Source organism: Drosophila gunungcola, unplaced genomic scaffold (genome assembly GCF_025200985.1).
Source record: "Drosophila gunungcola strain Sukarami unplaced genomic scaffold, Dgunungcola_SK_2 000001F, whole genome shotgun sequence".
NCBI classification, from domain to species: domain Eukaryota; kingdom Metazoa; phylum Arthropoda; class Insecta; order Diptera; family Drosophilidae; genus Drosophila; species Drosophila gunungcola.
In genome coordinates this window covers 13,842,575-13,866,983 of record NW_026453197.1, presented here as the reverse complement: position 1 = coordinate 13,866,983, position 24,409 = coordinate 13,842,575, and the positions used below count along the sequence as shown (strand labels likewise).

Here is a 24,409-nt window from a genome sequence, read left to right as displayed (position 1 = left end):
GCTTGTTGTTGTTTAGAAATAGAAATGATTTCACAATGTACTTTTTGGTGTCGCGCTTAGAGCTTCAGTTGACCGTTTCGTCTCGTTCAGCTAACCTCCCCGATTCACCTCCCGGTTTTCCCTCCCCCCACAATGCCCGAACACCATCAAAAATCCAACAAAAAATAAAAATAAAAAAAAAATAATAAAAAAAAAAAAGGAATAACAACGAAAAGCACAAAAACACGTTTTTCAGACTCGGTTTTGCTGATTTCTTATTAGATATTCTTGTGTTGCCTGGCCCGGTCTCCCCATCAGTCCGTCCCGCTCGCTCTTCCGCCCCAAAGACACTTATTGTTTATTCTTTCGCTGGCCCGCAACTCGTGGCTTTTGGTTTATGGTGATTCAGCTCAAAACGAGAAGTGAATGTGCTGGCAGAGCAGTAGGCGTCGACAGCGACGCCACTGTGCACTTAAAACAAATATGTTTTTCTTAAATTTTACTGACTGAAAATGGGTTTTTTTGGTATTATAGACTGCCAAAATAATTTGTTGTTCATTACTTTTAATTTGAAAATAGTAAATAAAAATATATTTATAAATATGTATGTTGACAAATTTTCAAAGAATATTTTTTAATGAAAAGATTCATGATTTTTATAATTTGACAATAAAATTTATTTTCTTCTCTTTATGATAAGCCATAAGTATGTTTTAAACTGCAAAATTTCTTAACATAATTTCTCAATAATAACTTAATTTAGCTTATCATAAAGTCAAGAAATTGGGTCTTAGTGTAAAATAATCTTTAATCTCGTTGCATTTTTATACTGTCCAATTAAAGTCCCGTGAAACAAATTAGTATTTGCAGTGTAACCTATTTTGCATTTGGCGTTTGTGTTCCTTGGTTGTAAAATGTCAGTGTTAAATAATATTGTGTTTATTAAACCAGAAAAACGTAAGCAAATTTACCGTTGTTGGCGGTGAGTAAGCGATAGATGCAGTCAAAGAGAGAGCGAGAGAGGGAGGGAAAGAGAGGCTTGAGCTTTAAGGAAACTGCACTCGAGTAAGCGGGAGAGCGAGTGAGTTACTGATTGATGGCCAAAGCAGAAAGCTTGAATTGTTGCTGTTGCTGCCGTCAGTGGGTTCTACCGCTTCTCCATCTTCTTCTTCTTCTTTAATGAAGGTCAATGTTCGAACGCCAACGTATTCAACGATTTCTTCAGCTGATGTCGACGTTCTTCTTCGATTCTTCAACCGCTTTGTTGTTGATGTTGCTTGATGATTGGCCATTGTCATTTTTGTTTTTGGTTCTGGTTGTAATTTACACTCGAAAAAATGTTAGAATATTAATCAAGCATCTTCGCCATAACCACCTCATAGAAGTATTTTTAAATATAATTCCCAGAAAATATTAAAAAGAATATGTCAGGCGCAGTAACCTTAATAAATATTCATTTATAAATCACAATATAAAACATTCATAAATTGTTTCGAATAGGCTTAAATTGTTTCAAATGATTTCACTAAATAAACAGATATTTAAAACCACTGTTTTAATTTTTGCATTGATTTTTGCTTATAAAAAAACAATATTGCACAAAAACTGCTCTCAATAGTTTTTATCAAAAGAGGACTAAAGGGGATATTAAAAGTATTATTTCCGAGTAAAATTCTTTTAATGATTTTTCTGCCGCTGTTGCTGCTATCATTTGTTAAGTTTTGAGCCAACAGCTATTCTCTTTCTCCCCATTTTCCTCATCCAATTTCGAGTTTATTTAAGTACAAACAACTCCAAATAAAATACAACCCATAAAGTTTGTTAATGATACTTGATGTGTTGTGCAGGCGTGGCTCTCTGCTGGAGTTCCATTCATTTAATTCTTCATCTGCTGTTCCACCTCCAGCATAGACAATCCATATAATTATGGAATAATTTAATTGTTTCAATTTTGAGCTTGATGCCTGCACTGGGGCACCCCTCAAAAACAAATGTTTTTTGGGCTTGGCCCCATCGGTAATCTGGCGGAACCTTTGACCGACTTAACCCTCTGATTGGCCAGAGTAACGCTCGCCAGAGAATTGTCTCCGTCAAAAGTTCTTTGGGGAAATTAGTCGGGAATAACCCCACTCGAATCGGCAGAGGAAACGTTCAAATGCCCCCGAGAGAAAGGGAGGTCGGTCGTTCGGTCGCACGGTTGTTTGTTCGCATTTGCCAAGTTCAGTTCAAAGAACTTCCCACATCTGATTAAAGAAATAATCAAGGGGTGTGCGAAATACGACGAGGGGCTTCTGGCGGGGTCGCTGAAACGGAATTTAAAAGCAATGCAAACCTCTGGATCGACCCAGAAGTGCCATTTCCGTTGGAACAGCAAAAAATATATCTACAGACGAATCTTAACTATTCCCCCATAAAAACAAAGCTGAGTAAATGTAAATTAAATTTTTTAGAACTGAAACTATGATATGAATATTTTAATACAAATGCTGTTAGAAATTTGTTTTTTCTACATAATAAGTTGAATTTTTATATTTTTATTGACCTTACTTTTAAGACTTTTAAGAAGCATTTTCATATTAAACGTTACGAAATCATACATTTTTAAAAACATTTTTTTTTAAATTAGTTAAAAAAAAAAATTTTTATTTGAGCTACATAAACAAGTAATTGTAATTTCAATTACACTTGTACTATCTTAAATTAAACTATTTCAGTTTATTATATCTGATGAAAATATGTTATGGGAACTTAATTTTCCTCGCTAGCCAACTTTGACTGTACGAGGCATAATAATTTGCCGCATCTAATATCGCAATTTGGAGTGTTGCGAGAAGGAGTCGTTGGTCGAAAAGCACGCGGTTCGTTGGCTTTAAGAGTGTATCACAAGCAATTATGAACGTTGACCTTCTGCAAAAAAAAAAGTTTCCACTACCCGAAAAAGGTGAAAGAACACAACACAGACTGAGACCCCAAAAGCGAAGGTAACAAAGGCATTAGCAGAGGCTGCGAAATGCGAGGGGGCTGTTGGAGAAAACCTAATGACAGATGGTGGGGGGCCAGAAAATAACCCGAAGAACCAAGAAGAAAATGCGCCAGAAGAACAAAAAGTTCTTAAAAGTAAGCAAGAAAAGGAGAGGCAGATATATATAGTAATAATAAAGAAGGCGCGCGCTGTTGAGTGCAAAACAAAGCGAATTTTTGGCCAACAGCGCAGACACAAAAGACTCTTCGCCGGAGTCACGGGGTCTAAAGCACATATACTATATACCCATCTAAACACATATAAATATATACATACATACATATATATGGGTACTATAACCTGGCGCTGACTTTGGCTCTTTTTGAAAGTTGAAATGCTTGCCTAGGTAGAGCCAATAAACGAGTTTGAAACAAAAGAACAGAAACAGACGCTTAGCTAACCTATCTACCACCCCCTCACCTCCCGCCCTGACCTCGCCACCCCCTTTTTTTTTCTTTTTTTTTTTGCGCGTGTGAAGATCGCGAACTGTGGGCGCTGGGGCTTGGAACTGAAACGGAATGGTAACTGGAACAGATACTGCGGCATTGAACCGAGCCGAGAAGAAAACCAGAAAGGAAGGCTCGTGGGACCAATTACCTCTTTCTCCACCTCGCAGGTCAATCATTCTACGGAAAGATAGATGATTCGAAGTGCAACAACCTAAATAAAACAAAAACCGTTTTTAAAAGTATTTGTCAACATTAAGGACTTAGTTGAATGTATTTGTTTTCGGTATAGCCAAATTTTTTATTACATTTGTAGTCTCTTTAAAGTTTTTTAAAATGATATTAAAACTTTTTAAAATTCGGTCGTTAAACGTATTCATACTACTTAAAGCTGGTCAAATACAAAGTCAAATATAAGCTTACCAAGGAGTAAAGGTGACAAAGGTAAAATAATACACCTCATTCCACCAGCCAACCACCCAGCATCCCCCTTTTCATTAAACCACTCGAGCTGAGAAATTGCCCAAAAAGTGACAGTTAAAGCCGGTCATAATTAACAGCGTTCATCAATTACATGAGAACCGCCCACACATATAGGAAATCCCACCTTTGGCAGCAGACCGCAGTGACACAGCTCTTAAATGCGGCCTCATCCGCCCACCTCCAGAAACCACCCATCACCTCCCACCCACAATCACCCGCAGGAAAGCTCCGTTTTTTTTTGTGTACATTGCATAATTAACGTAAAGTGTTTCACAGGGCAAACCAAATAAAAAAGGAGGAGGGAGGAAGAGAACAAGAGATCCAAAGGACATTTAGAAATAATGCGTGTACTTAAGGGCTTTTATACCCTATCAAATGGTTTCATTAGCTGGCCAACAAGTTTGCCATCAATAAAATAAAGCCCATTTGATCTTGACTGTAATTAACATTTATATTTATAAAATACATGTGTTGGGGTCGTATCTTATTAACAACAACCATATTCCTTTGGTTTAAAAATAAATAAAAATTTAAATTGTCTTTAAGATGTCTTAATACTTCGGACTATTATAAAGCATACAAAGAAAATGGTCATCAAGTCATGATTAATTTTGTATTTATTTTTAGAAAAACCTGTTCAACTTGACCAGAGGTGGAAATCTTACGGCTGACATTGGAATAATTATAAGGTAAGTTTAGGATTTTTTAATTGCTCGATTATAAATTGTGTTTTAGGGTATTAGCTTCGTTTTGTTCTACATTTTGCGATTTTTTTTATACAACCGCATAGACAATAAATCTATCTTGAGACCGCTTTGGCATATCTCTCTCTACTTTTCTGTGTCCTTCGTACTAGAAACCCAATACCTGCTGCCAGCATGTGAAGAGAAGCTCAATGGAGTGAGTTGTAATGGGTAAGGCGGAAAAAGGGACGGACGTTGGCTTATTCATCATATCTCACGTACGCGTCTGATGTCTGGAGTAGCTCCTCTTCTTCTCATTTATATGCCATGCGGGTGCCCCTTAGAGAGAGAGAGAGACAGAGATAGTGGGGCAGAGCGAAAGAGATGGTGTTTGGGACCCCACATATCGAATGCGAAACATGTGCTAATGCTGTTATTATTTATCTTGTTATACCCGATACTCGTAAAGTTAAAGGGTATATTGTATTCGTGCAAAAGTAGGTAAAAGAGAGAAGGAATCCTATAAAGATGATATTGTTACTTGAAGGAATTTCCATAGTATAGGTGTCGAGTATCAAGACCTAAAAAACCATAAGAACTAAAATAGTTTTATACGTTTTAAATAGTTCTGTGATGTACGCTAAGATCAAATTTGTAACAGCAGTTAAAGTAAAAAAAAAGTAATTTCTGGTAATGACCTTTATCACTAGAATTCCCTTCCATAAAGAATTACGTCCTTGAGAGCGTTTTTGGTTTAGTTCTTTAAAATGGTGTTTATAAAATGAAAACAAGGTATTTAATATTCGGAACACTTGACTTTATCGATCTTACTTGTGGTTTCAACTTCCGCTCGAAGGCTTGTGGCATAAGTGATATATTTCACCACAGGACATTTATCAAGAGATTTTGTTAATGGAATCACAGATTTTATTTCATTTTTTGTTGTTGCTGTGCGAGAGCAACAAGTTTGTGAGTTGCCTATTCATGGTCCGCAGGTCGCCGGTTAGTTGGTTTATTGACATCGCCGTTCTGCCTGCGTCGACGTCGTCGTTAGCCACACACTTTTTTTCAAGTTCGTGAATTTTTTAGCCGTTCGTTGACTCTGGCCGTTGTTGTTTTTCTATGTCTGTTAACGCTTTATTTATTATGTCCAAACTAATGTCATTTTAAGGCTGTCTCTCTCTCTGTATTTGAGACTCCATCTCTTCTTTTTGTTTCTTAGTTTCGCCATTCGCTTCTAGTTAAAAGTGTTTTGCCCCCTTCGCAACAATATTTTCGCAACATTTTAACCAAACCGTGAACTTTCCGAGAAACACAAGGGAAAAGAAAAAGAAAAACACAAATAAGACAAAAAAAAACAGTTTAAGTTAAGTTCGGATTTCAACGAGGTTATTGAAATTTCCTGAGGGGGCGTCTTATTCGCTTATTAGTTTAATGCGAACATGAGGTCAGAACAGAAACAAACAGCAACAAATAAGAACACACAGCGGGAAAGCACCGAAAAGGAAAGAAAAACAAGGGGCCACAGACGACAGAAGAGAGTTCAATGAAGTGCCCTCATTAGCTTTAATGTAAGGGGATATGGTGGGCGTTGGAAACCGAGAACGATCGGCCTCGAACCTTTAATAGTGTCCCAAAACAGATCCCCCCCATATCCATATGCGGGCCAAGTGGATAAAGTTACGTACTCCGTTCCAACAAATTTAAATTGTGAAAAAACGAGTAAATAAAAGAAAAGAATATTCACTTGTCTTTCATTCGATTCTTATTCTTAGTATTTTGTTGCCAACCCAAATTAAAGTAAAAACATAAAAAAAACAACTAAGATTTTATAGGTTTCGTGTTTTATACTTATGTTTTTCTTGTGGCTTAAAATGAATTATAGCTTTTCCATAATCAATAATTTATATTTATAGTTTTGTTCTTTCTCGGATATCTGGGTTCTTAAATTAACTTGCAAAGAAATGAGTTTCCCAGCTTTTTCCCCTCGCTTAAGATGATTTCCCCTAAGCCATGCATAAATCGCTCGTATTCCGGAACTAAAAGTGTAACTAACTGTTTATAATGCCAACGCGCAGAAACATTAACGACACAAGAAATGACAAATGTGTCCATAGATGTGAAGAGAACAACACGCAACTCTTTCAGAATTTCTACCACTTCCTGCTTTTGTAAGAGAGGCTTGATCGAGTGATGTATGTATATACATATGTACATATATTCCCCATACAGCTCTTAAAACCCGACTTCACCTGGCGTTAAAATGAATGAGCGGGACGGGGCGAGAAAGTGGGAAAGAGAGGGAGCGACAGCTGCAGCTCCTGCTGCTGCTAATTTCCGGTTTCAAGTGTCACATTAATTTTTTTTTTTTTCCATCCCAATGTCTTTCCCAAAAATTATTGAAAGAGCCATAACAAATATGTGATCGCTCGCTCTTCTTGTTGTTGCTGTATTTTATATGGTTTATGGGTTGGGCCTTCCCCCTCCGATCAAGGGAAACATCTGGCGGTGGTAGTTGTTGTTATAGTTGTTGTTGGTTGTGTATGACAGCTGCTAAAAGGGATCGCTCGTTCCCTCAATTTTTTTTTCGACCCTCTCACTCTCGCCCATGGAAATTAGCCAGGCTGGGTTATTGAAAAGCGCTCAATTGAATTGTCTGTCAATATGGCAATAAAACTATTGAGGCTGAGGTCGGTCGGCTAATGAACGTTGTCGTTTCGGAACCTGGCATAAATCCCCCACCCATCGGGAGAATTATATTGCATTCGGAATTTCTTTAACCCATTCTCTTTCAGATGTCAACACATCTTCATTAAAATCTAAATATTGTAATGCTTTAATTTAATAAGAAAACATTTTAAGAGCATACATATGTAAGTATGTTTTTTTTTATTGCACATTAAAGCCCACTTTCTTTTTTCTAAAAATAATAATTATTTAATGCTATTAAAGCCACGAATTGTGACCAATATTTCATTTAAGTGTTTTGAAATGGTTTTCTTTTGGTGATGAACCCATTAGGAGACAGTTAAGCATTCAAATGTTTAATTTTTCATTTTTAATAAGTCATAGAAATCCTTATCATAATTTTTGTTAGCAATTTTGTTTTAGAACCAACCAAGAAATTCAGGTTTACGATAAAATGTTTATTGCTGAAATATATGAAAGTATGTAAACCGAAATATTTTAGTTACCAAATACGTTTTGCTACAAGCCCATATATTTATGGCTTACATGTGTTAGTATTTATGTTTGCTAAACTAAACTTTAAAATATCACTTACATAAATGCTGGTACTATTTTGCATTTTTTATGGTTGGTTCGTTAGTAAATGACTTTTGTGGCAGATGTATTCCAGTTTGCGAAGTTCGAGTGTATGTTTCTGTCCGTAGCGAAAATATTTCAACGCTTGGCGTAATTGTTTTTTCTTTGCCATTGGTGGCTGGCTTTTTTTTTTTTGTGCTGTATTGTATTTGCTGTATTTTTTGCGACCGTATCTTTTTTGCTACTTTAAGCACGTCGTTCGTCAGAGGAGTAGAGTCGAAGGTTCATGAACCGCCGGCAAGGACAAAAGTTGAGGCTCTGGCGGCGGGACAGAGATGGCCATATGTATATATACACGAGCGGACATATCGATCATATAGGGAGGCTGAAAACGGAACAGATATTTGTGCCCGTACCATATTCCACTATTCCACTTGTTTCCCAGCAGCAAAATCTTACCCATCCCAGAAAGCCACTTGAACCCATCAATTCGTGGAATTCAGCCGGGCTAAACAAGAATACAAAAAAAACGACGGTGAGGATTGGGAACCGGAGCTTCAAAATACCCCCTTGAGGATAGTACCAATTGATAGTGTTGCATATAGTGATCAAAAAAATAATGGATAGTAAAAGATACTGATGTACATACATATGTACATGTACCAAAGATACCAAAAATTTCTTTTTGTACAAAAGCAAAACAATTTTTTAGACTTTACATGTGGTGCTGAGTCATTTAACAATCCAGAATCCAACTAATCAATTTCTTTTGCTTTTATAACGATTTTTAACAAACTCCGCTTAATAATGAAAGCTAATCTGTATCAAAATTCCCCATTTCCGTATAGAAATTGAGTACTAATCCAAAGGTCGGTGCGCCGGTGCGTGAGTCACGCAGCCTCACGAGCGTTACCATCGCAATTGGCGCACAAGAAATCACCGACCTTGACTTTAAACAAAGTTTAAGGCCCTTTGTAGCAGCCACCAGTAGGTATATAGGTGTATATCGTTGTATTTGTATTTATGTATATAAATGTATGGATGTACATACTCGAACAAGCAGCATAATTATAGAGCCAAGCGGCGTTTCTAGACTGGTTTATTCTCCAAAGTCCCCGGACGTCGACGTCGGCGGTTGCCATTCCACGATATTCTTTTGATTTTGATCAGAAAACGTTGAAAACGCACATGACGCAAGCGCGCAGACTTTTACCTTGTTCCCCCCTCTCTTTCTCTTTCTAATTCACCATCTCTCTTTCACATACTCCTATTGCATCAGCGGTATGAGAAAAGTCACCAGTTGTAAACTAGCCTAGTTGGTAATGACCATAAAAAGCTAAACTTGCTTATACACAAGTTTAGACATATTTACAACAGAGTGAAGTATTTCTGGTCTTGAACGTTGTTGGTTCTTTCTTTCTCTGTGGCAAAGGAAATAACAGTTTAGTTAAGTTGCTATTAATATTTGAGGTGTTAGTGTTTTGTTGAATTTTATACTTTAAGAGCAAGATACCGTTCTTAAAAAAATTGATTGTAAGCGAAATAAAAAAAACTTGTTTTTCCTAATTTATACAAATTTTCAAAAGGAATTTAATAGGTCCTCTTTGAAAATGTTGTTTAATTTTTGGTTATTTTTAATTTAATTTAAATTAATAATTTGCATACATACATACATACATATGTAGCTACTTCACGACATATTATTACTACATTATTTGATTTTTCAAAATCTTGAAAAACTTTTTATTTTTATGTTTGCCTTGGGGCATATTTTAATTAACATTTACTATAATTTTCAGAGACAGTCTCAAGCAATTTATAGAAGCTTTTAAAATCATTTTTAACTAAACCTATTTCAAAATTCATTGGAAATCAAAATGCCAGTCTAAATTTCAAAAGAATTCAATTCGAATCAAGCCATCCATCATTATTTATCACCGAGAGACCTGTAATCATTTCGAGTTCTGGTTCCATTCACATTATGACACTTTTGTGCGAAATCTGAATTTATGCAAATTAAAAACGAATAATCGCTTATGGCGAAACAAACCCAAAAATAAATAAGGATGATAATCTTTTGACTCACTGCAACGGTTCTATGCATGGGGTTTTGCCCCGAAAAACGAGAAATAGTTCAAATTACCCCATGAACAGTGTTATTTTCTGCATTGTCCTCTGCCTCCGCTCTTCGCAGCCCTTTCTTCGGCCTCTTCTGTGTCTGCTCTTCGTTCTTCTTCTTCGACTCCTTCACCGCTCTCTTTTTGTAAGTGCAGCTCACTCCCACTCACGTTCAGTTTAACATATACATACATACAGAGCCCGGAATACTTGGAGTGCACTGCTCCCTCGTGCAATTTATGTTCTGTTCCCGTACATACAAACATATATATGAACGTATACCAGTGTAGGAGGTTGTCAGAGGTCAGTCTCATCGTCGTACATATATACCCGTTCCAATTGCCACTCCATTCCCTTTGGCGTTCTGCAGACCCGAAACTAGATTTCCCGCTCTCTTACCCTCTCTCTATCGCTTGCTAGTTCTTTGTTTCTCTTTGGCTCTCCCGCTGGCGATAACTGGTTGAGTGAGTTTTTTATACACTTGCAGAGAGTATATCACTTATTGAGATGTTTTAAAATAACATATACGAAAAGATCTCGGGATATATTAATTTAAGTACAACTTATTCAGTTTTATAAATATCGGACGTCTGTATTCCATAGTTGTAATATAATATATTTGTGTCAGTACATTAATAAGTTCTAGCTTTTTCATGCGTATTTTCACTAGGTTCGACGATTGGCCATGGCAGAGTGGGTTTGATTCCCGCTCAAGTCGACGATACAAATTTGTTTGAGCCAATTTATTTTGGCATAGAATTGCAAGGGTGTGCATATATCGTCGTGCCGAAGCCAGTTTCCTCTCGTTTCTTTTTATGTCGGTTTGGCTCGCATCGTTTCGTTCCGTTCCCCATTTCGTTCCGCGTCTTGTTAAAATTCTTCTTGGCCATGCTGGTTCATTCTCATTCAGTTCTTAACACTCGCCGGATAAACAACACAACACAACGCAGCACGGCAGAACGCGTTCATTTCCCGTCGCGCTCAGAGAGAACATACTACTACTGTTGCGTGTGTGCGTCCGTGTGAACTGTGCGAAAAGAAGCAATAAAAAGTATTAATACTAGTGGAATAATAAGTAAATCTAAGTGCAACCGAAACATACACATACCTAGCCTATGTACGTATGCCACGCCATGAGTATGCAAAATATCTGCATTTAAAAAACAAACAAAAAGAAACAAATTGTTTAGTTCTGCTGCTGCTGCTCTTCTTCTTGCTTTGACGCCGTAGAGTTCATCAACTTGTTTAGAATCGCGTACGTGAGTGCATGACTGTATGCGTGTTGGTGCTGCCTTTTTCCTGCTGCGCTTCTTGTTCGGGTTCTTCCCTCTCTTTCTGGCGGCGCATCACTTGCATTGTTGCTGTTGTTTGTTGCAATGCAACAAAACAAATTTTTCTTGCCTCTTCCCCCGCCTTTTCCTCCTCGCTTCCTTCGGCGTCTGTTTATTTCGGAGTGTGTGTGTGTGTGTGTTTGTTCTTTTCATCGGCCGCGCGCTTTGTTGATGTTTGCATTAACTTTTTACGTTTCTACGCTTTTTGTTATTATTATCTCATTTCTTATTTCATTTTGCACCACTGTCTGAGCTTTCTACACTCGGAGCCAGCAGTTTGTGTCGATAGGAAAAGTTATAACTGCACCAAGAGTAGGGAAAAAAAGATTTAAAACCGGGGGTTATAAATAAAAAAGATTTTAATTTTCAAAAACAGCTCTGTGAAAATTCCGTATCGTTCACATTGATAACTGACTGCCACTTATAAATTACTAATTCCGAGTAGTAAGAAAGATAAAATCTTTAAATAGATTCCTTTAAGAATTTTCCTTTGCTTTTTCTGATAAATGCAAACAGGAAAAATTATTTATAAAAAAAAACCTTAAATCGTACAAAAAAGATAGTAAATTTATAATTTATATAGTTATAATTTATATATAAACGTTACAAATAAAATCTAGTATATGGTGGAAGAAAGATATCTAAGCAAACTCTTAAAAGCCTTTTTAACTAGCTAATTTGTTATTAATGTGAAGAAACTTAATTAGTTGGAATACCCTTCGTAATTTCTCTTGGCCAATAACCACTGTATTTGCAAAAGCAAACAAGATCCGATAATGATAAAATGGTTTAACAACCTTTTAAGCCAGAGGGTTGCGCACTTCCTTCAACTCAATGCGCGACGACCTTCCCCCGTCCAAAAAGTCCGCAAGTCGAGCCTATTTATCGCGACCCAACTGTTTAAACAATTCAATTCCCCAACATTCAACTCTCGACGAATGTGTTCATGGGTTTTTGTTGGCGATATCGTTATTGTTTTTGTTGCTGCTGCCGCCGCGATGCGGAAGAATAAAACACGAGTTTGTTTTCTTGTTTTTTGTGTGTATTTTAAACAAAAATTATTACGGCAATGTTCTTTAAATTTAATCACTGTAGGACTGACAGACTGATCGACGTGCGAGCCACGCTTGGGGCTTCTCATTAATATACAAACTGCCGGTATGTGTGAGTGCCTGTTTTATTTACGCCGAAAGCAAAAATACAAGACAAGAAAAAAAAAAAAACTAAAAACGTGTTTAAAATTTGTTCCTATCTCTGATGTTGTCTGCGTTCAGTGTACAAACGTAAATACGCTCAGAAAGAAACATAACATATCGAATGCTATATATTCCATGTGTCTTGTTTCACGCTCGATTTGGTGACGCCAGCAGAGCTAAAAGCTACGCTTGCTGATTAAAAGCTGTCGCTGAGTTTTATATTGCTGAACTGATTGCAGTGGGCACTCGGAACCGGGGTTTTGAAAAAGCCAGATATTAGATTAGAAAATCCGCTTTATACATACATATGAGCCTAGTAACAGAGTAAAGTTTACCAAATGATTGCTTTCCAATTTGAACGCACAGCATGAGAATTAAATATACAACAGTAATTTAAACTCATTTAAACATTTTGGTATTTTAATGAAATAAGTACATATGTACATAAATATATGTATGAAGTGTGTTTGAATTTTATTGACAAAAGTGCAATTTCACAACATACAAAGCCTTACAAACATTATCATCCACCCAGTGATCACTGTAATCCCACAGACGTTTCGAAGATTTTCTAATTTACAATTCAGATACGTTCACGATCCTTTTATCAGTAACGATTTAGGCCATCTCCAATCGATTTGGCATCGCCAACCAATGTCTTATGTAAAATGCATTTCCTGTACTGCTTTTGTTTCTGAGTTTTTCTAGAACTCGGTCGGGGTCGTTCCCTAGTTTGTTCCCGCCAATCTTTACCAACTCTTCTTTGCTGTACCAATTTTGTGTTTTCCTCTGCTTTGTGTTGTGTGTATTTCCATTATCAGAGAGCGTCGCTTTAACACCACGTAATAGATAACACTGGGAACCCGAAATTGGTACAACTCTAATTGAAAATGTTAAAGCAGATAGTAAATATTTATCGAAAGTTAACACGCAAACGAGGCGAGCTGGGAACACGTTCCACTTGATTAGATGATGTGGTGTTGCAGCACTAGAAGATAGCAGGCACTAGAGTGCATCTACGTTTGAACTTCCTTTTAAATGGTAAATTCTAGGTTTAGTCGAAGCGACGATTCGAACTGCTTGATACTTTTCAAATATTCAATCTTGTCTTTTGTACGAAAGTGTTGGGCACTGAAAAATTGTCTATTTAAAGATAATAAAAATTGGTATTTTCTGGCCTTTATAAACTAACGCTCTTTAAAATGATCGAAGAATTTAGAGCATCCTTCTCTGACAAAGGAATTGACGTATCCCAAATTCGTTGAAATGCTCGATTTCTGAATGGAATATTTCCAGCCGACACTGTACCTGCCTCGATATTTCCTACCACCATTGTAGAAGCCAGGACACACAGACACATTCCATCTCGCTCGCTCTCTTGTGCTCTGGAGCAGGAAAGCAAAGATAGAAGCAGCAGCTAACGAACCACAGACACTACAAAGCGCAGTAAGAAAGAAAAATGTTGTGCAGAACAAAAAAAAAAGGAGGAGACAACAGAAAAAAGAACAAGAATTGCAACGACGCCGTTGACCTGTGGGGACATCGGTGCGAGTGGGAGAGAGTAGGGAGATAGACGTGGGAGAACGACCCACGAAAGATGGAAAGTGGGAGGGGGATAGAGCGTCTGGGATCTCGGGACCCTCTGCTAAATTGGATGCTGGTGTTTTTTCTTTATTCCTCTTTATTTCTCCTCCTCTTTAGCAACAATAAAACTCTTCTCTTGTGCAGATTTTTTTTTGTTCTTCGGTTTTTTTTTTCATCCATTGTCTCCTTCAATAAAATGCGTCAAGTCAATTTCATTCAGCAGCAGCTGCAGCTTGGGGGTCGCTTCTCTGCTGACGCATAAGTTGGCGTCGTCGGCCAAAAAAAAAAAAAAAAAAGAAGGCGGGCGGAGCAACCATCGCAGAATTCGACCGAAATTCACTAGGGATTACAGTGAAGATAGGAAAATTTAGAAGAAGAAGAACTAAGAATGCTTTCGAAATAAGAGGACAATAAATGTAACATTATTTGGAAAAAATTGACAAGACTCTGTATACTGAGCATTAAAGGTTTCCTCCACAGTCTGGTTTTGTAACGCAATATCAGCCTCCCATTGAAATCTTATTGCTTAAGAATTTTAAAATATTATAATAAAAAAAAATTAAGGTCAACGATTGATGCACTAGTTCAATTAAACATTATTAATATCTAACGCATTATTGCTCCTTAGATATGTATCTAGAGTAGATAAATGTAGTAAATATAAATATAAATGTAGTAAATATAATATAAAAATTGTTGCTTAACACTTTTTATTTTTGCAAATAGTAATTTAAATTTATTAAATGATGAGGAATTTAGTTTTGCTTGATAAGATAATTTCTACAAAATCAACGCTGTTGTTCATTGCAAGTATCCACCGTATCGTTATTTGCATCGAACCAAGGCAGCGGTCGTGATGTTTTGGCGGTGCCTTTGCAATGAAATCGAGGATGCGATGGGATGGTTGCTATGGGATGTGGATTGGAATTGGGATCGGGACGGATATTTTATCTGCCAACTGCCAGCATTTTTGTTGTTGTCTCGCTTAGAAATTGTGTTGTGTGTGTGTTCCAAACAGGTAAAGGTAGTTTTCTTTGTTCTGTTTTATGGCTTGCTCTTTGTGCTGGGCTTCTTTTTTTTTTTTTCGCTGCAGTTAAGTGTGCTTGTATCCTCTGCATATAGTTGCGGTCAAAATAATAGCACTAAAGATGGTTTAGCTACGCTTCAAGCTGTTAATTGATGCTTCAAAAGCTGAAAGACAAATTAAAGGAAAAGCCAGAGAACAACTTTTCTACTTTTAATAGTTCTAAATTAAAAACATAGTGTAACTTACAGGTTCGCTTCCATTAGTTTTTAATATTAAACATACATATATAACAATGCATACACATTTATTGAAAATATGATAAGCTAATTTTACTGTCCGTATGGAGAGTCATTTTTAGTTTACGTTCAACTACTAATACATAGATATTTCGATTTAGGCTGTGCCAATATTTCGGCCACGGCTGTGGGTGTATGTGTCATGTTAATTGCCTTTATTTTTGTTGCCATTGCTGCTTTTGGTACCATTGAACTCTCTGCCGCAGCGCTGCCATCGCAGTTGCAACCAACCCCAAGCACTCCGCAGGGGAATGCATGGAAGTTGAATACAGCCGTGTTTATTTTGCTGCACAACCAGAACATTTGCACTGCTTCCTCCGTTCCATCTCTTGGTGTTGTTGGTTCGTTTTGCATTTTTGCGGAATTACAGTGGTAATTCTTTGCATAAAGCTGCAAAAATAAAGATGTATTACAACTCACAGATGTATAAGTATTTATACGATATACATATCTGTTACAATGTTAATGATAAGCTATAAAAAACATTTTTTTGTTGTCTATTTTTACTATTGAAACCTAATTAATGAGTGGAACTCGACGCTTCCATAACTGGTTTTTATTTTTTATTTACAAAAACTACACTGCATTTGTTAATGTATAGGCGGCACCCCCTTTTTTTCTCTCCCACACACACTCTAGATTTGGCTTGAACTTGGATCTGCTGTCCGCTCTTGTTCTTGATCATTATTTTTTCCATACTCATCGCCATCCGCACATAGCGATGCCTTGTTTTGTTTTCTTTCCACTTCTCCTGAGCCATGAAATTTATAATCTTGTACAAATTGTTTTGCATTAGTAATGCCTGTGTGCAGTTTGTTCCACTTCTCACATGGGGTAGCCTCCACGTCGATTCTTTTGCTCCGCTTTGCTTTGTTCCCTTTTCTTGTTCATTCTTTCTTCCGCCCTCCCTCGATTCTTCTTCTTTTTCTTCTTTTTATGTGCTTAATTATGGGTGGTGAGGAGGGGTTGGGTGTTCGGGCACGCCCTCAGTGCACTGCACTCGCATTTCTGATTATTAGCCGCTCTATTTTTAAACACTTTTACAAGCGGTCTGGAATTTGTTGGTACACCACCCCTCTTTTCACCCCACAAGAATGCTAAGTAAAACATATGGCACATGTACTCCACTCCCTTTTCCCGAAAAGTCGAGACGATACAATTCTTCTAATGGCCTGTGGGCCCAAATGATATTAATCTTGTCATGATATACAATCCAACTGTCAGTTTGATTTGGCCCGAACCACTTTAGCACCCTTCCGTCTGCTTTCCGTCAACTATCTCCACAAAATTTGCTAATCTAATCTATAGACAACTCGCTCATTATCAAACCTTTCAGTCCCTCTTCCCAGCAATGCTAAATTGTTGTTTTTATGCTCTATTTCAGGAGGGTTATTGCAATTTTAATTATTTTGACATGCTTAATATTTGGTTACACGTGTAAGCAAATTCCTTTAGACTGAAGACTAGTAAAGGAAAGTTTTATATTTTATTGTTCTGTATCAGTGATATGGAAAAAAACGTTGACTATACCAGCTAACTTACATAGTAGAAACCATTACAGCTTAAATAACACTATGCCACTTTATAACTATAAAGATTATATTACTGTTCTAAATTAGATGATCTTTTATTTTAATTTTTAAGAGTTTACTGAAAAGTATCTACCGCTTATGTTTACGTTTACGTTTGTATTTTTTTTTTTACTGTATGTAAAACGGTCTAACAAAAACGTATGGGAAGGGTATTAAAAGTTCGCGAAGTCAAAAAATCATAAACATTTTTTTGTTTGCCCATTTGAACGGTGACGTTTTGGGGCTATTCTTGTGTTATTAACTAATTTGTTGAAATTACCGGTAGTAAATTTATGAGTCAGGTTTTTTTCGACTTATATATGTACATACAATTGTGTGCGTGTGTGCGTGTGTGCGCGTGCCAGGTGTGAGCGAAAAGTGCTAAAGCTGAGTGATCGATACCTTTTGAAGATCACCGCTTTATTTTTTTGCGCTCCCTCATTTTCCTCGATTTGCAACAGTTGGTAATGTTGCAAAGAAAAAAAGCCGCTATTTTACACGTGTAAACCTGTGTTTATTTGCAAGTATGTGTATGTGTATACATACATATGTGCGGATTTATGTGCATGTCGTCTGGCTATTTTTCCTCTCCCTGCTATCCGCTGTCTCTTTTCCGCTGCCGTGTCTGCCGGTATACAGAAATTTTCGCTATGCAGCTATGCTGATGAGATGTGAATGTGATGATGCTGGCTGCAACTGCAACGTCATTTCTAGCATGTTGTCTCCTCTTCTAGAAAGTTCCGCGGCAACATAGAACAGAGAAATTGAGAGAGATAGGGAGAGAGGGAGAAGGATAGGGGAATAGAGAGCATGAGAGAACCTTTTGTTTTTATTGCTTTTGGATGCGGTCGTTGCCCAAATCGGGAAAAAAACATGCGCAAGACCGTACACAGAGAAAAATGTATGCATACCAGTTTTATGACATGTGTTAATTTCATATGGTTGTATATAAAAACAATAACTTTAAACGTTCCTGTTGCTCATTTGAGCTCTGAGTTTTATCATACAAAAGATTTTCCCAATTACGCTTAGATATTAGTTTATTTTCCGTGTGTAGTTATCGTTTATCGCTTCCTGCTTGCTGCGCCTGTCTCTTGACACTCTCTTTCACCTGCTCTCTCGCCTTGCTCTCTTTAGATCTCCCACGCAACCTGTAGCGCGCGCAAAAAAAAATCTTTTTCCGTGGAAAATTGTTGCTCTTTCCTGGGGGAGGTTTTCTTTTTTATTTATTTTGTTGTGGGTGATTGGCCGCCATATTGTTTTGGGGGTGGCTAAACCATTAGCAAAAGGGGGTGGTGATTGTGCAGTTGTATTGTTGCTTTTGCAGCCGGCATTCAACAGTTCGGCCAAAAGAGCGCACATTTTTGGGCTCGTCGTCGTCCGTCCCTCTCTTTGTAAATGTAAATAGGATGTATTGATTTTTCCCGGTTATTCTCTTGCTTTCGCCCCTGTATTTTTTAAGAAGTTTGCTGGCTAAAGTGCAGACAAAAACATTTCAGACTGGTGTGGAGTAGCATGGCATTGCATTGCTGCAACTTTTGAAGTTGTGTTTTGAGCAGGAAAATCCCCAGGACATTTTGCCGCTCTCTCGACCGCTGCCTCTGCCGACGTCGCTGCCGGGACTTTGAGCTTTTCCCGGGCCGCTGCATTATGCGCAGAGTTAGTTTTCCAGAGCCGCGTCGCATTCACGTCACACACGCAGTTTTGTACATAAAAATAGCGAAAATTTCTTTTACCTTTAGTTTAGTTTGCAGTGTCCTTGCCGGAAAAACCCAGCGTACGTCATTGTAATAAGCAGAGAACAAAGGCAAAAACTCTCAATTAACCTTGCCTTCAATTATCCTTTCTAATTATCATTTTGTGCTCTTTTTGTCATTGCAGCCTTTTGTGCGCGCGACGCAATTAACTGACAGCACTTGAAAGTATGCTACACAAATTTGTTTCAACTTGTTACTGCAACAATAACAACAACAACGGCAACCATCCCACGCAATTTATTATATAGACTGCGTTCGTGAGTAAGAGCGAGAAAGCAACAGCAACTAGCAACAAGAAGCAACAACAACAAAAACAACCAGGAAACCAGGAAACGTAACTGGAATAAATAGAAAATTCTACAACAAAATAAAACAACAAAGCAGTAAAGGTAAGTCGGCTTATCTGCGTTCAACGAGTTTTATGTTTTTTTTTTTTCTGTACATTGATTACTTTGAAGGGAAAATCACCAGGAGATATTAATGTTTATCAGGGATTATTAGTGCCTATATTGGGTAAAATAATTCATATGGGGCAAGTGCAAAGTAACTTACTGAATATTGTAATATTGTTGTTTTTCTAGTTTCATGATTTATTTAGTTTTCTGCACATTTTTTGCAAAAAATGAAAAGCGATCTAAAGCTCTTGTCGAACTCAATAAGATAATTCTAGTTATGCTAAAATTATAAGTTGCAGTCTGCCGATCTAGAGTAAACTTGTTTTGCATTTAAATTGCGGAAATAAATTTAAATGGTTTTAAATGTAAAAGCTAGCAAACGGATTAAAAATATGAGAAAACACTCATTTAAAAAAAAAATAACTAAACCCTCGGTAAAATATCTCTGACGAGCTATCCGTTAGCGAAACATGTGCTGCCACAAACTGAACAATTGATGATTCGGTTTTTGTATCGTTTTGTCCGTTTAATGTTTTTGATATTGTTTGCGAAGTTTTGGTCCACTAGAGTTTGAAAAATGATCTTCCTAAAAGTAAAAAACTTTGAATAAAAGAATGTATATTGTGCCTGAATTTATAAATTACTTTTTTGGTTTAGTTACAACAAAAATGAGAATATTTGTGAAATTAGAAAGGATTTTCTAGATACCACTGTGAATGGCATTTGGCTTGGGTGTGTGTGCATGATAAATGTACATTCAGTCTAGACAGTTGCAGTCCCTTTTCCCCACCCCCTCCAATCCCATTCGCATACAACTCTCCCCCCTTTGGGCGCATTTTTCGGGGTTGATTTTGTGTTTCGTTTCGTTTCGCTGGCTCTCTTGGCTTTCACTTCAATTGCCTTTTACGTTGATTTTCTTGTTGACGGAAGTTTCGACTGCTCTGGAAATCTAGAGAAGTTTCTCCCGGGCTCCCACTTATTTTTTTGTTTTCTTTCCTGCGACGGGGGTTTGTTGTGAAACTCCCCGTTTATTTTTTTCTGCTCCTGCTGCTGCCATATTCCCAACTGAAAGGCAACGAACCGCGAAGGCAGCAAAAAGGGGAAGTAAAATTATGGTTACGGGGTGTCCTTCTGTCTGTGCGTGCGTTTATTGCATTTGTGTCCGTCTCTGAACGAAGGATAATGGTACGTGGGCAGGGGGGCGGGATTCCGCTCCCGGTCAAAGTCCTTTCATCCCGCCGTACAGCTTCACTTTTAGCTTCGCTCCTCTCTGCCGTAAGAAATTGGAATTGTGTTTTAAAAGCATTCCGTGGGGGCGTGTTTCCTAGTTTGATTCGATTCCGTTGAGAGGGGGAAATAGTAATATTGGGGGGGATAAAACCATGTCTTTCAACTGTCTTCGAAGATGTTTAATAATAACACTGGGCACAGCTGTCGCGCTTTGGGGGATTAGACGGAACAGTTGGAAGGAGGCAATTAACTACAAATTATGATAACAAAAAGGGGATGACTAAGAGAAAAGGGGGCCCTTTGTGGGGTGTGGCATATTTGTTTGTTTGGGTGGGGGCCCATGGAAATGCAAAAACGTTTCGGTTCAAGTGGAGGACCTGCTGACTCATAAGGACAAAAGACAAGGACCGCAGGTGACTCATGGGTCAGTCGATTTAAGGGGAGGAAATGGAGGAGAGCCAGAGGAACCAAGAAACGAGGTGGTACAGACAGCACAGAAGTAAACAAACTTGATTGTAAGTCAGGCTCGGCAAGCACAGCAAAATAATTATTTACAAACAATCATTTAAAAGCCAAATAAGCATGCTATGTTTATATTGAACTAAAATTCTTGCATATTTAATTCCGTTAAACAAAGTCTGATCAATTTCCCTGCTTGCTCTGTTCCTTTGCAGCTGTTACTCCTAAAGGTAAACGGAGCCACCGACGGCAATTACAGCACAAAGATGGCGTCCTCACCGACACCATCTCTGGACTCGATGCGGGGCGGGGCGAACTCGATTGAATCGTACGAACACGCCGGCTATCTATCAGACTCCCCGCTCACGCTGAGCGGCTCATCGCCACCGGCCAGCGATTCGGCAATCTGCAGTGATGAGTACACGGGCGGCAGCAGCGTGAAGTCGCGCTCCGAGGTGACCGTGATCAATGGTCATCATCCCATCTCGGCCTCGGTCTCGTCCAGCTCCTCGGCCAGCTCCTCCTCCTGCTCGTCGTCGTCGTCCTCATCATCGTCCTCGTCCTCGTCATCGTCCAGCTCCTCGACCAGCGGCCTCAGCGGTTGCGGCAGCACCAGCAGCAGTGTCATCAGCGCCAACAATGTGGCCAGCAGCAATGGGCCGGGCGTGATTGGCAGCAATCTTCAGGGCTCCAGCAACTCGGGCATCAGCAGCCTGGTCGTAGGAGCCGGCAAGGGCAGCAACAGCAGCAGCAACAGCAACAGCTCCTCGGGCAACACATCCGTCAATGGATCTCCGCCACGTTGCACGGCCTGCAAGAGCAAGTGCAGCGATGCGGTGGCCAAGTGCTTCGATTGCCAGAGCTATCTGTGCGCCAATTGTGTGACTGCTCACGAATTTATGCACTGCTTCAACGGGCACAATGTGTGCTTGATCAAGGGTTTCGAGGCAAGCACCATAGGTACCTCACTGTCCGTGGGTTCGCCCAGCAACAATCCGGCCTCGAATGAGTTTAAGTACGCCAGTTCGCTGACCATGATGCTGCAGCAGCAGCAGCAACAGCTCGACTCGCAGCAACAGCAACAGCAGCAGCAACAGTTGCCCATGTCGCAGCTCTCGAAGATTGTACTGGCAGCCGCCGCACAGGCCAATTCCCAGGATCAACAGCAACAGCGGGAGGAGAGCATCTATGGTTCACTGCACCCACAGCAACAGCAACAGCAGCAGCAGCAACAGCAGCAACAGCCGCAACAGCAGAGGCAACTCTTCTGCCCACGACACAAACAGGAACTGCTCAAGTTCAGCTGCCGCACCTGCTGCATTCTGGTGTGCAAGGAATGCATTGTATTGGAGCACTCCACCGGAATTCATGAGCTGGAGAACGTGCAGTCGCCCGGATTAACAACCTCGGCGGGATCCACTGCTAATGAGACAGCGCTGCAGACTCTGCTCTCCGATATGCGCGTCAAGATTGGCGAGATTGTCGGCATTGCCGGTAACTCGGACCAGAATCTCACCAAGGTGAAGCTGCAGTACCAGAAGGCGCAAAACGAACTGAACGAGACGCACCAGTTCTTCGCCTCCATGCTGGATGAGCGTAAGACGCAGCTGGTGAAGGAACTGGAGACACTCTACTCGGCAAAGGTGAACAGCAACAATTCGTGGCAGCAACGTTCCCGCGACCTGATCGACAAGGGACTGGCCACCTGTGAGGCGGTGGAGCGGAGCCCAGCTCCGCCATCATCTTTGCTGGCGGAGGCCCTGCTTCTGCGCAAGTCCCTGGAGCAGCAGCTGCAGACGGGCATCCAGGAGATGCAGCTGCCCTTCGAGATGGAGTTTATGTCCAACTACCAGTCGATTCAGGCCGGTGTGCGCAACACCTTTGGTTACATACGGGCAACCAGCTCGGACGGAGGCCATTCTGGCCTGAGCCTGACCAGCAATGGTCAAGGCAAGCAGCCCCCCATTGCCCGGCCCACGCAGAGCGCCAGCAACAGCAGCGCCAGCAGCGCGGGCAGTGGCCACCATGGTCACCACCAGCAGTCACATCACCATGGCCACCACAGCCATCACCAGTCGGCACACCACCAACAGCTGCAGGCGCAATCATCGCTGCATGGCTTGGGACTTGGATTGAGCGGCGCCAGCCTGTTGGACAGCAGCACTAACGGAAGCGTCGCCGGAGGAGCCTTCAGCAACGGAGGTCTTTTGCTGAGCGGACGCGATCGCAACCCCCTGGCCGTGGAACAGCATTTCGGCGAGCTGATTCCCAAGCGAGGAGGCGGTGGCTACAGCGGCAGCAATGGCTCGGCCGCCAGCACAGTGGCTCACTACAATCCGTATGAGAAGTGGAGTAACGGCGGCAGCGACAATCTCTTTTCGTCTGTTACCAGCGGAGGAGCCGGTAGCTCGACCGTGGCCGATGCCTTCGCCAGCCTGTCTTCGGTTGGCGGAACCGTGGTGAGTGGCGGTGGTGCCGGCGGAAGTACCGTAAGCTCGGAATCGCTGCTCGACCTTACCAACAAACTGCTCTCGGCCACCATCTATCCGCCCAAGTCGCAGATCAAGCGCCAGAAGATGATCTACCACTGCAAGTTTGGCGAATTCGGCGTGATGGAGGGCCAGTTCACGGAGCCCAGTGGCGTGGCGGTGAATGCGCAGAACGACATCATTGTTGCCGATACGAACAACCATCGCATCCAGATCTTCGACAAGGAGGGACGCTTCAAGTTCCAGTTTGGCGAGTGCGGCAAGCGCGATTCCCAACTGCTGTATCCCAATCGTGTGGCCGTGGTGCGCAATTCCGGGGACATTATCGTCACCGAGCGCTCGCCCACACACCAAATACAGATCTACAATCAGTACGGCCAGTTTGTGAGGAAGTTCGGGGCCACCATACTGCAGCATCCGCGCGGCGTGACCGTGGACAACAAGGGACGGATCATTGTGGTGGAGTGCAAGGTGATGCGGGTGATCATCTTCGATCAGAGCGGCAATGTGCTGCACAAGTTCGGGTGCTCCAAGCACCTGGAGTTCCCCAATGGCGTGGTGGTCAACGACAAGCAGGAGATCTTCATCAGCGACAATCGAGCGCACTGCGTCAAGGTGTTCAACTACGAGGGCCAGTATCTGCGGCAGATTGGCGGCGAGGGCATCACCAACTATCCCATTGGCGTCGGGATCAACTCGAACGGGGAGATCCTCATCGCGGACAACCACAACAACTTCAATCTGACGATCTTCACGCAGGACGGGCAGCTGATCTCGGCGCTCGAGTCGAAGGTGAAGCACGCCCAGTGCTTCGATGTGGCGCTCATGGACGACGGCAGTGTGGTGCTGGCCAGCAAGGACTACCGGCTCTACATCTATCGCTATGTCCAACTGGCGCCAGTGGGTATGTAAACACAGACAGTCAACACAGACACACACTCCATGGATGGGAGTCCGGAATGGAGGAGGATCTGTGGTCCGGCTCTCACTACTGCTCTAAGCTAAGTTCTCAAATAGTCTGACTTGCGCGGTCTCTCCAGCTCTAATTCTAAATCTAATTCTAAATCTACAAAATCGAA

At 40.4% G+C, this 24,409-nt stretch overlaps 1 protein-coding gene across 4 annotated transcripts in view; it reads left to right on the top strand.

Annotated features, from left to right (window-relative positions):
* LOC128262859 (brain tumor protein) overlaps positions 1–24,409 on the top strand; it is a 40,933-nt gene that overhangs the window by 8,295 nt on the left and 8,229 nt on the right. For 2 of the 4 annotated variants that reach the window (XM_052997413.1, XM_052997411.1), the window contains exons 2-4: positions 4,558–4,619; positions 18,882–19,146; positions 21,057–24,234. In XM_052997413.1, coding sequence (XP_052853373.1) covers positions 21,108–24,234 — 3,127 coding nt within the window. In that variant the 5' untranslated portion in view covers positions 4,558–4,619; positions 18,882–19,146; positions 21,057–21,107. Of the gene's footprint in view, positions 1–4,557; positions 4,620–10,891; positions 11,113–18,677; positions 18,778–18,881; positions 19,147–21,056; positions 24,235–24,409 lie in introns of those variants that run through there. The other 2 variants (XM_052997410.1, XM_052997414.1) reach the window with 2 other exon arrangements.